Source organism: Arvicanthis niloticus, chromosome 2, assembly GCF_011762505.2.
Source record: "Arvicanthis niloticus isolate mArvNil1 chromosome 2, mArvNil1.pat.X, whole genome shotgun sequence".
Taxonomy (NCBI): Eukaryota; Metazoa; Chordata; class Mammalia; order Rodentia; family Muridae; genus Arvicanthis; species Arvicanthis niloticus.
In genome coordinates, this window is record NC_047659.1 from 47,758,023 (window position 1) to 47,776,780 (window position 18,758).

The window sequence follows — 18,758 nt, forward strand, 5'->3', positions numbered from 1 at the left end:
TCAAAACTTGTTTTTATTATAGACAAAAGATTAATAAAGCAATGTTAAGTTCATACTCTTTAGATGAAGTAAATTTTTAGAATTCTTTAAGTTTATCTTTTTAATGACTTATTTTTATCGTTTTTAATTATGTATATGTGCATGCCTTGCATGTAGGTATGTGCAAATGAGTGTGTGTGCCCATGGAGACCAAAGACATTGCTTCCTTCTGGAGCTGAATTTACAGGCTGCTGTGAGCTACTCAGTGTGGGTGCTAATGCTAACCACTGCTGGAGTTAAGTGCTCTTAACTACTGAGCCATCTCCCCAGTCCCTCTTTAGATTTCTAAATGAAAAATTGCCAACTTAAATTTGCCTTAAGCCAAGTCTTACCATTGTGGTCCCTATTGAATTCTGAAAAATGTTTGTCTGTATATAACCATCAGGACACTTTCCCTTTGCAGTCATGGAATTTGAGAATTTCTTTTCAGTAAGGAGATTTTGATTCGTCCACAAGAACATGATGCTCTACTTTGAAGAAATCAACCATCTTGGCAGATAAGCTGCAGAGTCCCTCAACCTCATTTTGAGGTTGAGAAGACATTTTCTCAACCTCATAGCTGTACTGTAGGGGTATGGTCTCTTAAACCTGCTTCTTACCGTAGGAAAAGTGAGATTATACATTTTTTAATGTGCTCCCAGTTACATCACCAATGTTCACAGAAACCGTGAACTCTGACAGTGTGTTTCCCATGGTCGTGTCCTAACTGTTTGGCTATAACTAAGTTCAGATCCTCGTTTGAAACTTGAAAGGAGAATGCTAAGAGGCAGGGGCTGCAAGAGAGAGAGAGAGAGAGAGAGAGAGAGAGAGAGAGAGAGAGATTGAATTCTGAAAATCAGTGAAGGAAAACTATTCTAAACAAGAAAATTGGAGGCATGTAAGGAGATTAATGGCACTGCAGATGCTTCTGGAAGCCTGGAGTTAATAGCTGCACAGAAACACAGAAGCAGCATCCTGTGCCCCTGGTTTTCAGAGGCAGGGCAATAAGGTATATAGTAGCTAAGGTCTAGGAAACATAGCATCTGTTGCAGAAGTGGTCCTGACATCTTGTTCACATTAACCTACTTCATCCTCACCTTTGAAGGTATCTGAAGAGCATCTCAAGGCTCTACACAGACAACAGACTTACCCATGCGAGCCGAGGCTGTCCCATTCTAGAGCTTGAACACTCATTCAAGGAGAGGACAGTAGGGCATTAAACTGCTCCACAAAGGCACACAGGATGCAATAAGGCCCCGGGGCAGAGTGGGAAGAGTAACTGCTCTGGAGCCAAAATGTCATGTTTAAGATCTGCAGCTTACCAACCACGTTATGGGCAATTATGCTTAACCTCCGTGAGACCCCTCTGTATAATAGGGGTAATTATCCTTGCCCTGCCCACTGCCAGGGTTGTTCTGAAGATCAAATGAGGCTGTGTGTGTGAAAGTACATTATAAACCTTGACATCACCACTAAATGCCACCGTGATTATTGTGCCATCGCGAGAGGAGTTTGTCATAAAGGGAAGGGCTATGAAAGCTTTGTCTCCTCGGTGGGCAGATGACCCCCAAAGTTTGTTTTCAGTCGCAAGCAGAGATCTTGTATGCAAAGCAGGGTTTTCAAAAACAACAACATTGAAGAGTATCAGTTTGAATGTTGATAAGTGTTTTATAAATAGCTGCATAATTAGCATGTACTTACTGCAAAAAGTATACATAATATTTGATTCCCTGTTGTAGGCTGTAATGAATCTGCTGTCTCCACATCCTAGGAGGTTTTCACTTACTTTCCCCGTGATAATTTTAATACATGGCACCATTATTAGCTGAATTAAGAATAGGTAAATGAGCAGTTAAAAAAAATACAGAAAAATTACAGGTGCCTGTGGTGAGTAAGATAATAACTAGGTAAAAATATATGAAATAATTACAGTGTTTGAACGGCAGAGCCGGTATGAGGAAAATGACTCAATAGAATATCAAGCCTGCTCTGTAGGGAAGGGTGGGAAGAGTGCAGCCTGCCTTGTGGCCTTCACCTCTTCCCTTTTCAGCCCTGAACATACGTGTAGTCTCTCCTCAGCCAAAGAACACAGTGCTGAACTGGCTGGCCCTTGTCTGTGGAGACAGTCACTCTGAGAGCTTGCTTGTTTTCTTGTAAACTCAGTAACCAATAATGAATGTTACTGTTCAAAAGATGTTCCCGGTGGTTTTTTTTTTTTTTTTTTTTTTTACATCTGTGTAGACTTCCTGTGCCTGGGAGCATTGAAATCACTATAAACTTATTTAGAAACAGATCTGTGTTTGACATCGTAAGGGAGAAAGACCTCAGTCATTTGGATAAAAGTCTGGAAGACTTGTGATATTCTTGAAGTGTTTTTTTGTTTTTTTGTTTTCTTTTCTTTTCTTTTTTGTTTTGTGGCTTTGGGTTTTTTTGTTTGTTCGTTTGGGTTTTTTTTGTTTTTGAAAAGTACACTCTGGGTTAGCATTCTGAATTGTGTAAGGATTTACAATAGTTAACCAGCCAGTGTTTGAGGACTCTTTTGTGCCCAGTCCCCAAAAAATATGTAGGTGTATGCACACATGTACAGAGGAATCCATGCACACTCAGGATGTTGCCTGTGAAGGGGTTTAAGTATCAGAAGGGGAACTTAGCCATAGCAATAATGTTAACCCAACTCAGTTTAGTAAGTATAAACATCTGTGAGAGAAAAAGACCAGACTTTGAAATAAATCAGTTATTTCCCTATAGGGGGAAAACATCAGTCCTTAGTTTTCATGAGAAAAGGAAGAACACACCTTCCATGTTCTTCCCTAGTTTTAGTTAGTCCTATCTGCCTGGTGGCTCTGACTAGAGATGACTCTAAAAAATTAGAATTGAGGGCTGAAGAAGAAGAAAAATGAAGGGGGAAAAGTGGAGGGGGCAAGGAAGAGGAGGAGGGTGATTACAATGGCAATGACAACAAGAGGAATCTCATATTAGGAATTTTGCTTCCCTTGGAGCTGGAGAGATGGCTCAGTGGTTAAGAGCACTGGCTGCTCTTCCAGAGGAACCAGGTTCAATTCCCAGCACCCACATGACACCTCATAATTGTCTCTAACTCCAGTTCCAGGGGACCTGACACCCTCATATAGACATATATGCAGGCAAAACACCAATGCACATAAGTTTAAAAAGTAAAATAAAAAAAACAGCTTTCCAAATGCAATTGTTTTTTTACTAATAATAAAGCAAACATTAGTGTAGAGGCCCTGTTGCCACTGTTTGGGACAGTGGGCACAGAAGGAGCCCTGAATAGATTTGTAAGCCCTGCTATTTACTTCTAAGGCATTTGTCAGGCACATCTCCTCCCTCAGAACCTTCATGATTTTCATCTTTAAATAAAACCTCCTAGAGAGCATTATATGTATATGCTTGTGTGAGCATGGTGAAGGTATTTTATAAATGTAAATTTCTACATACACTTGAAACATTATCGTGTTAATCTGTCCAGCAATGTATTCTGTCATTTATTGAAGACAAAAAAACAAACCAAAGCAAACCAAACCAACCCAAACAAACAAACAAACAAACCAACAAAACCTAGATTTTAATATCAACAGAGAAGTCAAGAAAAACCTTTGTGCTGACGTGCAGGGATTATATAGACCCTGAAGATTAGCCACAGGCGTGCTGCTATACTGCCCAACCAGCACATGAACATGCTTCCTCAATTCTGGTAAAGATCCCCTGGCTAATCAGAATTAAATAACCCTTGGTAGCAACTTGAAGTTCCAGACTGTTTCATTACCATAAAGCTAGGACAGAGTCTCCTCTTCCCTTCATTTCAGCATATTATCTAATGCAAAATTCTAAGAGTAGGAAGGACCCAGGCTCACCACATCCCTACCAGTGCACACCTACTTTATGGAGTGTCTTTATTAATAAGTAACTCAGCTTGAATGATTTCTTTCCCCACATATCTGTAAAATATTTGGAGTTCTCTTAATAGTTCTCTTAATAATTTATTTTAAAATATATTTGCCTCTTAAAATCTAAATCAAGGGGCTAGTGATGTGGCTGGCTCAGTGATTAAGGGCATCTGTTGTTCTTGCAGAGAAATGGAGTTTATTTCACAGTAACTTGAGTTCCAGGGGAATCCCATGCCCTCTGCTGGTTTCTGTGTGTACTGCATACACATGATGCACTTACATGCAAATAAAACACCCATAAACATGAAACAAAAACAAATGCATCTTTTTAAAAAGAAAATCAACACGTTCCTCATTTCATCTTGAGGTGATTTTTCTAAATTTAGGGCAAGGGCTCCCACTCTTTACACCAGCTCAGTAGAAGCTTCCATTTCTTCCTATGTCACCATCATTAAGTGATTCTAAATCATACTTCATGTGTAATGAAATCTTTTTAAAGACTCTAGACTGTACAGCTAGTCGGGGCACAGTGTGATTTTCTTTTAAAGTTGATATGACATATTCAAGAATGTATGCGCATTTTCACAGAACAAGGTCGTCAAAAAGATTTTTTATAGACATTATCACTTGGTTTTCTAGCAAAGTGGGTAGAGAGAAGCCTAGGTTAAGGGGAGGGCTGAAGAATATATGCTATGGTTACAAGATAGCTGGTGTAGAGTGAGCTCAGAATAAGCATAGCAGGAGCCTTAAAACTCATTCTGCTTAGAGCCCATAGTTTTCCTACCTCATACTTACTAAGGCTGTCCAAACCCAATACCTCTGCTTCCGTCTTAGCCATTCCTATTTTATTCTGATGACTCCAGAAATGAAGGCTTAGAACAGTACCTTCCAAAGCCCAAGCTAAACCCAGCTTCCATGTGTCTTGATTTATTTTCTGTCCTTACACTAGAACTCCAGACACTGGATCATTTATAAAGAAAAGAGATGTATCAGCTCACAGTTCTGGGGGCTGGGAGTTCAAGGTGGCTACCTCTCACAGTGTCTGCTGAGGGAACCATCCTGCTCCAAGCAGAAGGGCTATTGGTCATGGAAGAAGAAAGAGCCAGGAAAGAAACCCACATGTTGTATAACGATCCACTCTAGAAAGCACCAATCCACTCCTGAGAACTCATATTGTCTCTCAACAAAAACATCAGTGTCTCTTAAAGACATAGCCTTGCAGTGTTATTGCATTAAAGAATTAAAGCCCGAACATGAATCTTAGTGGGAACATATCATAAGAAGCTATAGCAACACGCAAAAAACAGAGTTGTATCAAATGAAGCAAAAGAGACCATGAGAAGGTAGCATACTTTTGTTATGCTAGCTTGTGGTACCTAGTTCTCTTTGGGTCAGCCTTACATTAGTGTTATTAAATATATCTAAAGAGAAGCTGGAAGCTGGCTCATCTCACCTCTTCCTCAGGCGAGCAAACAGAAGTCTGTAGTTCTCGGTGACTCACTCCAAATCAAAGCCATAGACAGTGGGAACCAAAGAACTGAAGTTCAGATTCTCCAGGCCTCTGCTGAGCCAACCAGGACTTGTGTTTCAGGCAACCCCCGACAGGGATAATGCCTGCCTGCTAGACGTGGTAGTCACAAAACTTTATACCTGGTATTGTAGTTCTTATGAAAGAAAAACGGAGTTATGCATATATATATAAGCAAGAGACCAAAGGGTTAATCAGAAAAGAAATAATTTTCACATAAAGTGATCTGTCTTCCCCCTTTTTATTGTAAGCTCAGAGAGAATTGTAGCAATACAGGTTGGGCAATTTTCTTTTTTTATGAATCTCGTGCTCAATTTATGAAAGCCATTTTGCAACCCATTTACATGCCGTAAACCTTTGCTTTAAGTTTCTGTCATTTTACCTTGATCATGATTATTTATAGTTCTTTCCGAAAGGCCCTTTGCTGCTTTAGCTCTCGAGTACGGCACCGCCACGAGGCAGTTTTCTACGGTGCCTTTAAAGCCTCGGCCGTCAGCTAAGGCGAGACCGCGCTGGTTATTTGCTACATGGCTCAGGAATGCTGTTCATTGGGAACAAATCTAGCCAGACTCTCGAGTCTTGGACTCAAAACCAACTATGTCCTCTCCCCAGACAGTCATAGCCTTTTATGCTCCTCTCGGGTTGGTTTGCCCACTTTTAGAAAGGAAACAGCATTTTTGTCACCAGAAGCTAAAATAGAGCTTCACCAACGTCCTTTTTGTACAGTTTACAACATAAACTGTAAATGCTAAGTTGTTTTATGAACTAGGTGATTATGATACGAGCTCCTATAAATCACTAAAAGAGGAAAAGTGTGTCTAATCTAAAATACTTGTATCGTCTACACAGGAGTGTTAATGACAATATGACCCTTTACTTTAGACATCTTGTGGACACTCAATTAAGTGTTGAATTCTATTGATGAATAGATAAAAAAAAATTGCCATGGAGGTTTATGGCACTAGGCATGGTATAGAACATAGGACAAATATCAACCCAAGCCTCACAGGGTTTATAATTAAGATGGCTGAGCACGTGTGCTCAAATTGATAATGCAGTAGGCTGTAGCTCTGGATGAGTGGCATAAGGAGGGTCTGGAGCCCTCTCTAGGGGCTCCCTAATGCAGAGTGGATTCATCTATATCCTCCTGGCTTGTTTTTATGAACACTGAACCAGCCATGGTCCTAGCAGAATCGGGTTCCCACCTGGAAGAGTTAAACTGAAACTCATGCAAAGGAGGATCATAATGATGTGGGCAGAATTAAGGGGACCAACAGCGTGAGGCAAAATGTCCAGAGGCAAGCAATGGGAAATCACATTACTGTCCTTGGGGTGAAGAATGGGGTAGAAGCCAGGCAGAGAGGGTGAGAGCTGAGGCTGGACCCTGCAGGAATCCTTGTCATCATGTTAGTCTATGCAGTCTGTATCTGACTCCTCAGTCAGCTATCAGGAGGCATCAAGAATGTGCGGGCGTGTGCTTCAGACACTATGATGGGGAGTTTCTTTGAGGACCAACATGGGGGAGATTGCTTCAGTCCAAATCTGGGATCTGTCTTGCATGTAATAGGAGTGAAGTGGTTGGGAAGCAGCTCTGTGATTTCCTTGACTCCTTGGCACTTACCACGCACAGCCTTCTCAAGGTACAGAACAGGAGAGAATGGATTATGCCCTCAACAACAAGAGGCGGGTCATCCGCTTGGTTCTGCAGTGGGCAGCCATGTATGGTGATCTCCTCCAAGAAGACGATGTGGCCATGGCTTTCTTGGAGGTATGTGGGGGTTATTCATCCCAAGAATATCCTTTTATCCCCTAACACAGGGTGTACATCAAATTCTATAGAGACTCCGTAATTGCCATCTCTAGACCTTGTTAGCATGTTCAATGTCAAGTACTTTAATAAAAAGAAAAACGGCAGCCATTGTCCTGCCGCTCCAGTTCTGTGAGTGGTGACATTGCGGTACATTATGGTCTGCTCTTGTGTTCTTTGCATGTTTGATTGACTTGTAATGGCATGAGTACCCAGCATTTTTCAGGTTGCTTTCTTTTTTCTACTTAGCTCTGTAAAGATTTTTTTTTCCCATGTCAGTGTGATCTTTGTAATGAAAGGTTCTGACGTTCCATCAGTAACTATCCACAAAAGCATTTGTCTGTTGCCCACACTGTTCTGCTTTCTCCTTCCTAGAATAACTGTACAGCAGTTTTGTGCATGTGGGTCTGTCTTCAGTTACTTACTTTCTTAGGAGTAAGAGCGCTAAGGCGAATGGTAGGTGGGGTTGGCTGCTGAGAAGCAGGTTGATTTAATGAGGACCTGTCATGACAGCCAGGAAGCAGCAGTTCTGAACGAACACCACTTACCTTGGTTAACACTACTTCCAGCTCAACTCCCTTTTTTCTCTGTGGCATGGGCTTTGACCTTTGACCCTAGATTAAATGGTACCCCAATATTCATGGATATACTCCAAGACCCCAAGTTCTGTATATATCTTTTTTCTACACATATCTGTTCAGAATGAAGTTTGTCAATTCAGCACACTAGGAGGTAAACTACAATAACTGATATAAAAATACTATAATCTACTGTATCAAATTTAAATCAAATTCATAAATCAAATTTATGAATTATTTATTTATAGAATTCTCCATATAGTATTTCCAAACTGTAGTTGATTTCAGGTAACTGACACTATAGAACATGACTCTTCCAAGATAAGGGAAACAACTGTCCTCACTACTCCCACCCCAAGAACTCAGCAAGAGCATTCCTGTACAGGTAGAAGACGGTGTGGTTCTGTTTCAAAATTTATAAGACTTTGCTCTAAAATTAATTTTCAAAAAAAATATTATACTTCCTTTGTACTGTGTCAACTTTGATGAAGCATCAAGAAAAGTGGACTGTGGTTGGAAGAAAGTCATTCACAGAGTAAAGATTTTGAAAATAAGAAATATGGCAATTGGGACCATGTGCTGACTTGGCCCCTCCCTGTGACTGCCATGGTGGTCATGGTCCCCCCATGGAGGCCATTGCTCCCGAGAGACAGGGGCACAGGTGCTGATGACCACTAATGGTCAGCACAGCTCTGACAATCACACATGGGACTGTAGCACAAGCCTACAGTTGAAGGCTCCGTCTGTGTTTGTACCATTAACAACCACACCAGTAACAAACAGGAAATGAGCGAAACATTCTAAAGTAATGGGAAAAAATAAATATTAAAATTCCCTGGGGAGAAACAAATTTTATTTTATTTATTTATGTATTTATCTATTTATTTAGGTTTTTCGAGACAGGGTTTTTCTGTGTAGTCCTAGCTGTCCTGGAACTCATTCTGTAGACCAGGCCGGCCTCGAACTCAGAAATCCACCTGCCTCTGCCTCCCAAGTGCTGGGATTAAAGGCGTGCGCCACCACTGCCCGGCAGAAACGAATTTTAAAGATGCTTTGAAAAGCGGCCCATTCCAAAACCTGACACTTTGTGTCCTTTCACACTAACCACATAACTCCACCTGCAGATTGTTGCTTTAATTCTACTGTGACAAAATGCAAAGAATGTAACACTTACTATTTCAGCTCTTTTTAAATATACAATTCATACATGGTCATTTCCTCACCACTATCTAGTTCCAGGGCCTTTTCGCACTAGCAATTTTGAATGTAAATGCGTAACTACTTCCTCCTCTTCTCCCTCCTCCCTCCCATCTTCTCCCCTACCACCTCCTTCTTTCAATGAAACTACTGTCTGGGGATGCTAGCAACGTGCATGGCATAGAAGCATGACCCTGTCGCTGTCTAGAGAACTGTGCCCCTTTCGCTTCTTAAGATCCTGTGACTTTTGCCGGTTACAGGAGTTCTATGTGTCTGTATCAGATGATGCACGGATGATGGCTGCCTTCAAGGAACAGCTGCCAGAGCTGGAGAAGATTGTCAAACAAATGTAAGGAGGAGGGCTTTGCTTTAAGGGGTACTTCCATCACGAGAGTGCCTGCCTTATGATTAAAACATCTTCCCAAAAAAGTCTTTGCGTGTGAAAATGGCTAGCACTGACTGTCATATGTTCTGATCTGTGACATGGGCCCCAGGCACAGGTAGCAATCAGACCGGATGAGCAGAAGGACCCAGATGCCGTTTGTGTTAGCAGGCTATAGAGAAGAAAGCTGCCCTTTGACAAGCACAGGTCTAGATACATGAGTGCCTTAGACAACCCAGCAATAAAATAGTCCATGGCATTTGAGTATATTTGAAGACAGTTACCTATATGGGAAATTCATTCTCTGCTGCTAAAGCTGTCCATTGCAAATATTCCTGTCCTTGAAATGGATTTGGGGGTTTCCCATTAATGGACTATTAAATTAAGTCCTGGAGAGTGAGTATATTATTAGATTGACTTTGAAAGCCAGGACCTGGAGCATTTAACCTCAGGTCTGCTCCGGATCTGCCTGTGACAAGAGCTAGTGGCTTCACTGTTTCCCTGTGTTTTGGCCTCTTACTGTTAAAATGAGGGAGTCTCCCATTGCTGTCCAGAGAGACTGTGGAATCTCAATGCCTAACGTAAGATTAAAGTGACACATAAATAAAGCAATCTGAAAGAACAGTAGCATTGGCATTCAACAGTGTGCTTTCTCTGCTTCTTGTAGCTCAGAAGATGCAAAAGCTCCACAGAAGAAGGTAAGTGTTCTTCAGAGTCCAATGCTGTCTGTACCCTGTAGCATCGAGATTATCCAGAGACCCTGAATTGCAGGATACTGAAGTGATGTCTCTTTTGTACACACAAAATCTATTTGCTTCATTCCGGGGCTCTAATTGCCTCTCGAGTGCATCTTCTCTGAGCTGTCATGGTTTGTTAGTCACTCTCTCTTACCCACGTGTGCTTATTATTTTTACAGCACAAGGTGCTTTTGCAGCAGTTCAACACAGGTGATGAGAGGGCCCAGAAGCGTCAGCCTATTCGTGGCTCTGATGAGGGTGAGCAATCTCTCCAATCTCTCCTGTAGAATATTTATAGTTTGGCTAAAATCTGCCCCCTGGCATCACCTTGAGCCTACCAAAAGCTACTCTTGGGTATGCTCCTTGGTCCCCTGATAAGTTATGTTCTTGGGGTCTAGTACCTAGACAGAGCTGAGCTGCTTGCTCAAACCTCAATGACACTGCCTCTCCCCAACTGTCAGCATCTCTTAAGGGATGTGAGATCTCTCAGGGCTTGGATGGATGCCCAGCACCAAGTCCTCTCCCCACCCCAACAAAACAGGGAGTCTGCTCAGGCCCTGACCACAGATGTCTAAGTACTATGTATAGCTTATGTTTTTCTTTGAATGTCAGAGACCACTTTCTTACTACCTTGTCAACTATCTCTGCAGTTTTGTTCAAGGTCTACTGCATTGACCACACCTATACCACCATTCGTGTGCCCATAGCTGCCTCGGTGAAGGAAGTCATCAGTGCAGTAGCCGACAAACTCGGCTCTGGGGAAGGCCTGATTCTTGTCAAGATGAACTCTGGAGGAGGTAACAGCTTAGATTAGCCTTGTGGGCTTTTTATGAAATAAGCCATCCCGTCCAATAAAAACCATGCAAGGAGTTACTGAGTCCATTCACGGTGACCCAGAAGGATAGCAGAGGTTGTGTGAAGAGTCAGGCTTATGGAATGTCTAACTTCCCCTATCTAATAGATTCCCACGCAAAGGAGTGAGAAGTGATTTATGGGAGGCAGCTGCACTCTCTGGCATCTGTGTCAGCCGGGGGCTCTTTCAGTAGAAACCATAAGAAACTCTCTGAGCCTCTCAGCAATAAGAAATTCCTGAGAAAGGTGCACTTTTAGGGGGCATGTAGTTTGACAAGCAAAGACTCCAGGTGCCTAAAAGCCTGCAGTGGGGACAGTTGAGGGCTTGTTCTTTTCAACCGATGACAGTTCCGCACTACCCAGTAGAGCCAGCAGTGCCCTAATATCATGAGGGGCACTCTACTCCCCAGCCTAGGACTAAAATTCCTTTCCTTTTCCCCCCCGACTAGATTTACCTGAAACGTTATTTTGTATCATCTTGTATGGTCTGACCACTTGAATGTAGCAATGACAGAAAGGATGAATTAGACACACTATGCTCAGGAGGGGCTCCCAGGTCAGAAGGAAGCCTGCACCCTATGGTGCAGGGGTTTGGGCAGTGGTCACCCACAGTGCAGTGAGGAGGTTCAGAAAGGAGCTGTTAGGTTAATTCCCCAGTGATGGCTTTACAGCCCTTTGAGGGGTTCTTTAGGAATGGAGTGAAGCATTTCTGCCCTGTCTGAAGGTAGAAGATTCCGCTGATACAGGATTTTAAAGTGGATGATGGATTCTCAAGACCTCTCCTTCCATTTTGTGCCAGTTGCTTCAGACCCAGGATGGCCTCTGGGATTCATTTATTACATCCTTCCACAGTCACCTCAACACACCGGACATTCACCTAAACGATAGGGTGCCACTGAAGCCTGCTCCTTGATGTCCCATCTCAAGTTTTAACTGTTCCTCTGACACATATTTTCTAACCCCCTTTGCTGCTGTGCCTTATGGCTCTTATCCCATCTCACTTTCACACACACACACTCACACACACATATACACAGTCACACACACATACACACTCACACATACATATACACACTCACACATACATATACACACTCACACACACTCACACACATTCATTCCCTATTCCCTTATCTCTCTGTGTTAACTAGGATTTTTAATTTATATTTTATCTCTCCATATAATTTCTTTATGTGTTCCTAGTGTCTGGTATGTACTAAATACTAAACATATTCAATAAATGAATTCATAAAATATAGAAAGGTGCTTAAAGTAGTTAATGCTATTAGCTTCCTACTGGGCACACATTATTTTTTTTTTTTAAATATTTTGCAACTAAAAATCATGTGAGATCTCTGAAGGGCCCCCAAGGTTTCTAATAATGATCTTTCTATCTCCAAAGCGTCAGGCATTGTTACCATCAAGAAACCTAACTTGCTGTCTGAATGACTATGTAGACTTTATAAATAATTATGGTTGCAGAGTAGATCTGGACAAATTGACCCTTGGGTATGCCCACTCCTATTGTGTGGTCATTTCTGATGCTGTCCCAAGTACTGTGGTTATACGCAAGCACTGTCTCTTTTTATTCAGCGGATCCATTTGCTCCGGTGTTTTATGCAGTCGCGTTGCATGTTCCGGTAATTCACCAAGCTGGCAATTTGTTGGTGTGATTAGGGCAGTGCAGCAAATCTCAGATGGATTTAATAGGCAATCTCATGCTTTTTATGTTCACAGAAAAGGTGGTGCTCAAACCTAATGATGTTTCAGTATTTACGACGCTCACCATTAATGGACGCCTGTTTGCCTGCCCGCGAGAGCAATTCGACTCACTGGTAAGAGTGAATGGCCTCCTCAGAGTACCGTGTGCAATCAGAAAACCTTGTCTGCAGCTTAATTTCACAGCCACACTGAGGCTGGTTGCTAAAAATTCTTGACTGCTATGTGGCTTGTTCTACACTGTGGTCTATCGGGAAAGCCTCAGGTGCTCACTGGAGATGATGGCTCCAGGCTTTAGATGATCTTCTGTGGAAATTAGCCAAGCTGTACCACTGCTACAGGGACACAGTCCAGCTTTCAGAGACTTGGTTGTGATTCTTTTCATTAAAAATGTCTTTTAAGTTCAGTATCAATGTTCAAAATTAGAATACTCAGATCAGGAGGGAAATAATCACAACCAAGAGGGGCACTGGCCCTAGGAGACTCCGGAGTGAGGACCCGTGGCAGAGCCACCATTGGGTCTAGAAGGACTGACTCTTCCCTGAACAGGCTCTCTGAATCATCATAGGGATACCAGAGGTCAGAACACTTGTTCCCAGACACTGGGAACTTCTGTGGAGAAGAGACACGTTCATTTCTGTTTATCTCTGAAATTAAGCATGGGGTTGACGAGCTTCAGAAGACCTTAGAAGCCACAGGACCCGTTCAGTTTCACAAACCCGGTTTCCCTGTCTCTGGACACACACGCTTCCCTTGTGAGGGAATAAAAGACAACACGTGGGTGAGAGGTGAATGGCACCGACATCTTGGGAGAGTTGTGTTTCCTTAGTGAGCTGTAGACAGGTCTTGCTAGAACGTTAGGAAGGAGTTGGGTTAAGCACGTAATCAGAGCCCCTTCGATGGCCTGGATTCCCACCCAGCTCTGCATCAACAAGACATGCTTTTCAGATTTTGATAGGACGTGTTTTCCCTGATCAGGACACAGGCTTCTGCTTCAGGGAATGTCATGGGTTTTTGTTCATTTTTTCCCCCTAAAATGTAGTCTTGTTTTGTGGCTCCTAGATCTCAGTCTTCCTTAGTATCTCACGTGCTGGGATTACAGGTGTGTGCCACCAGACCCAGTGGGACAGCTCATTTGGCACCATGTTGCTTTCACTTAAGCACTTCAGGAATGTGACACAGTGCTTTTGTTTTCCCCCAACCAAGCCCCGAGAGCGCCCAACTCACCCTAGAACCAGCACAGAGTCACAAGCCTTCATGGGTGCTCTTCGGTTCTTTAATTAGCCTGCCGTCACTGCTTTCTGAATAAACATCTCTCAACATTTAGGGAATTATAATAAATAAATAAAAATAAATAGCCAGGAAACCACATAAAGATGTAAGAAGAAAAGTGACTCTACAAAATGGTCCTCTGACCTCCGCTGGTGCCAGAGAACATTTTCCCTTCTGCTCCCCACACATCATGCATGCACATATACTTTTTTAAAAAAAATGCTGTGAGTCCACATGCCCTCTCCTGGAAACTAATGCCTTAAACAACTAGTGTTGCTGTTTAAGGTTGCTGAAGGTCCATCGAAGGTGCCGGGTGAAGTGTTTGCCTCTCTTGCCAGCCGATTCTTGGCTGCTGTGTTGAGCCAGGGGGTGGATAGTTAGGCACGTGGACTGTCTCCAGCTCCCTGGGGGCAGACACTAACTTTTTAAGCTTCTGTTTATTGCTCACAGTCCTGCGGCCTTCCAAGTTCTAGGCTCTTGCTTATCTTCCATTTTAAGGCCTGAATGGTTGGAAGGAATTTGCTTGGCAACAAGGACCCTGGACAAGAGCCTCTCAGCTGGGGGGTGCTGTGTACCTCTCTGTGCTCAGAGAGAGCAAACCTTACCTGCAGCTCCCTCTTGGGCTTACTAAAACATCCCTATGGTGACCATCTTTCTAGAAAGAGTTGTCCAGAGGGTGACTACAGTGTGGAATGTTGACTGAACCCTCGAAGCTATCACCACGCACTTACCAAGTGTCAGCTAGCATGACAAGTGCCCAGGGGCCTCTGTCCTTACAACAATGACAGTCAAATTAGGAAGAGAGTAACCCAAGCTGTCCAGAAGAGAACGAGTCTCAGTGTTAAACTGTGATGTCTAAAACGAGTCGAGAGCCCGTGCTGACCCCACTGCGGAAGGGCTTGCGCTCCAGAGCTTTGCTCTCTTGAAATTTTTTTATTTGAATACAAATGTTAGTACAGAGCCAATTACAACACAGCTTCAGTGTACTGTAATTTGGCCCTGCTTTTACCCACTCACTGGTTCCTAAGACTTTTATTTAGTGTCTGCCACATCATTCCATGGTCTGTGGATGTTTCTGGCAATGGGACAGTCTCAAAGACAAACCCTTCATAGTCCATTTCTCAAGGACCTGTGATGACCAGTGTGTCATCAGAGGGAACTCACTATGACAAATTGCACTATAGAGGCAGGGCTATAGCACAAGCAAAGGTGGGTACTGGGGTGTAGGTCGCGTAGTCAGCAATTACACTGACAATTAGCACCCCCTTTTTATGTGTTAAGTCTCTGGATTAGGATCATAGTAATGCCGTTCTTCCAATTGCCTTCCCCCAACATTAGTAAAAATCTCATCTCTCGATAAGGTTGAAGCGGAACCTATGGGGGTCTAGAGACAGGAACTTGTCAGTTCTCAGATACCTGTGCTGTGCAGATCCTATGTAAGCTTTGCAGTATCTGGCCAGTGGGACATCTTCACAAGAAAATGGCCCAAGGAAGTGTTTCCTCTGGGATCCAGGCTACACATGTAAACCCCCATTTCAGAGAAAGGTTCTCCTTCAGGGTTTTCTTGAACCTCTGAAAGGATGTAGGGATGATAACAAAACCTCCGTTATCAAAAGTGCTTCCCATCTTTCTTAGTGCTGAAATCTTCACAGGAGTTGTTGGGTTAACCAGCCCCATCTATGAGAGACCATAAAACCTCAAGGAAGTGCTAGAGATACAGGTAGATGGAGTTACTCCGTCCTCAAGAAGAGAGCAGACTTAATGAGTAGAATGGGAAGCAGCTGTAGAGCAAAGCAGAGCGGATATGCTCACAGCAGCAGCTACAGGGGAGAAGGGAGACCACAGAGAGCCCGGCTGACCTGAGAACGATGTCTTGAGACCAGGGATTTCAGAGCTTCACCTGCTCTTCTACTGAAGACATGCCCTGGGATGGAACCATTCTCAGCTACTTCCATAAGCTACTTGCCTACCAGCACCGGTTCTGTTTGGAATTGTTGCTTTCTGCCCTGTTCTTTGCACTCTACAAAGTGGACCCATATTCAGCTCTTAACCTAATGTTGCCCTAACCACACTTTCCTGTGCATTTGTCGTAGTGCAACCCCTCTGGAAAGTGACCTAATCTGAGAGAGGGGACATTCCTGTGCTGAGGGCTGGATTTACACGATGCACTTAAACTGTTCCCATTTAATCCTTTTAACAAGCCTCAATATTAGTTGCCAACTTGGGTAATATAACCCTGATTTACTGGAACTACAGACAGACAGTCAAAAGATTAAGGGATCATATGGAGTATGTGTTGCTACAGTGGGGTTTGTGTTCAGTCTGCTGTTTTCTGAAGCCATGATCTAGTATCTGTCCTGTGACAAACCATCTACTGATCTGGTACTCAGACCCTCTTTAAGAGCTGTTATTTGGTCCCTCTCTGCAATCTGTTCCTGCAAATCAAACATCTTGGCAGCTTCCTCATTTTCACCCTTGCTATCTATCAGAAGCATGAGCCGTCCTGAGAAAAGCCTTTCTCACGCTCCTGCTCACTGCTTCTCTTCATCCTCCATCACACACTGACTCCCAATAAGCAGCCTGCTTCAAAAAGTCCATTCAGGTGCTCCCATCTGCTTGTCTATGTACCTAATAGTCTAGTCTGTTGATACTCTGTCTCCAGATGTGCAAATGGAGTCCAGCAAGTAACTGTATCCACAAGTAGCAGCACGCCGGTTGATGGAGGTTGACTCTATTACTCTGTAAACTTGATTACTCAGCTCACAGATGAACTTTCCAATGCAGGAGCCACCTACACCCTGAGCATGTCATTTCTAGGGTGTCTAGAATGCTGGGGACATTCCTTGAATACAGTGGTAGTGAAGATGCTGATGAAATCTGTATAATAGTAATATTTCCAATATTTCTAACATGAGTCCTTTTTTTAAATTTATGCTGAGACTGGAGCACTGAGCCTTGTACACACAAGGAAAGTGCTCACCCAGAGTTACATTCCTAGCTCCGTGACATGAGTGTTGAATATCCAAATACTGTTAGCATCATATCGGCAAATATTCTTTACATATGTGTGTGTGTGTATATATATATATTTCGTGTGTATGCATATATATCCATTCCTAAATACCCATTCCTAGTCTTACAGATAAGTATTAAGGTATTATACACTCCATCTGTCATTCGTCTCACAAACACTTCATACTCTATAACACTTTATAGCATTTCTTAGAACACAACAAGAGATAAGTGAGTCAAAAGAAAACTTTTGACAAGAGTCTTGGTCAAAGTAGCAGAGTCTGGTCTTGCCCCAAACATGTAGATAACATTCTCCACCCAATTGCTCTCAGGTCAGGCTGAGGACTTGGAAATCCTTTGTAGACTCAGCTCACACCACTCTCTGCTACTTCACTACTTTAGGTGCTGTGTGAAGACGTGGCTGTGGCAACTTGGCCTCAGTCACCACCAGGAGTTAAGTAGTACTGTGGGTAAAAACTCAAACTCCTGTCCTAGTATTTGGCTTTATAATAGTTTCTATGGAAACATGAGGGGAAGGCATCCAAGAGTATCTTCCATCTTTACTTTGGAAAAGGAAGAGTTTCCAGGTATCCACTCACCAATCCCCAGACCCCCCCACCCCTGCCCGCACCAATCCCCAGGCACAGGAGATCCCTGCTCATACTTTGCCAAGCCTTATTTGCCATGGCCTACACTTGAGATGGTGGTGGTGGTGATGCTGGCAACCACACTGGTGGTAATTTTCGATGGTTGACGATGGTGATGACAAAGATGGCCTCCAGGAAAGTACAACAAACAGCAAAGGCACTTTTAACCTCAAACCCGACATTTCAAAACATACCCGAAAGTATCCCCTAAATCCTTTCCAACATCAAAAACTCCTGAAAGCATTTGGCACTAAGTACTGGTCCCTTTTGTGGTTCTGATCCAGTTTCTCACAATCATTCCCAGACTCCCTTGCCAGAACAGGAAGGCCCAACCACTGGGACAGTGGGAACATTTGAACTGATGAGCTCAAAAGACTTGGCGTACCAGATGACAACATATGATTGGGAACTCTTCAACTGCGTGCACGAGGTAAGGTGCCCAGTAAGGAGTGCACACAGGCTCCATAGGACTCTGAATCAAGCCTGCTGGCCTGACTCAACACACACTTCCATATGCTGCCATATGGAAACCACATGATGGGTTCTGTGCATGCCGAGCTTATAAAAAATCTTTAAGTATTAAAGAAAAAAATCTCTGTGATGCTATGCTATGTCTTCCAGAGTCTATTAAGCCAATAACACCTAGTTTATATTTATATATTCCACAAGCTTCACGAAAGCCCTTCAAATCTATATGACAAGGTACATCCGGGTTAGCGATTGAATTCACATCTGCTGCTTGATAGAACACTTTCCTGACAAATAGAGGAGCCAGGCTGGCGTTTTGATTTAAAAGCCAACAAATAAGTAAAATTGTTTTCCTTTCTGTTCTAGCTGGAGCTAATCTACCACACATTTGGAAGGCATAATTTTAAAAAGACCACAGCAAACTTGGATTTGTTCCTGAAGAGATTTAATGAAATTCAGTTTTGGGTTGTCACTGAGATCTGCCTTTGTTCCCAGCTCAGCAAACGTGTTCAGCTTTTGAAAAAATTTATCAAGATAGCGGCTCAGTAAGTGTCTTTAACTTTGGAGGAAAAAAAAATGTCCCTGCACTATGTTATCGTGAAATTCACCTTAAAAAGTGAAACGGGCGTAAGA

The 18,758-nt window shown here is 42.9% G+C and overlaps 1 protein-coding gene across 4 annotated transcripts in view; it reads left to right on the forward strand.

Moving 5' to 3' along the window:
• Window positions 1–18,758, forward strand: part of Rapgef4 (Rap guanine nucleotide exchange factor 4) — a 285,813-nt gene that overhangs the window by 244,633 nt on the left and 22,422 nt on the right. For all 4 annotated transcript variants that reach the window (XM_034494585.2, XM_034494587.2, XM_034494588.2 and 1 more), the window contains 8 exons: window positions 7,072–7,222; window positions 9,297–9,385; window positions 10,086–10,116; window positions 10,335–10,413; window positions 10,806–10,952; window positions 12,745–12,842; window positions 17,962–18,087; window positions 18,492–18,670. In XM_034494585.2, the coding sequence (XP_034350476.1) occupies window positions 7,072–7,222; window positions 9,297–9,385; window positions 10,086–10,116; window positions 10,335–10,413; window positions 10,806–10,952; window positions 12,745–12,842; window positions 17,962–18,087; window positions 18,492–18,670 (900 nt within the window). The remainder of the gene's footprint in view (window positions 1–7,071; window positions 7,223–9,296; window positions 9,386–10,085; window positions 10,117–10,334; window positions 10,414–10,805; window positions 10,953–12,744; window positions 12,843–17,961; window positions 18,088–18,491; window positions 18,671–18,758) is intronic.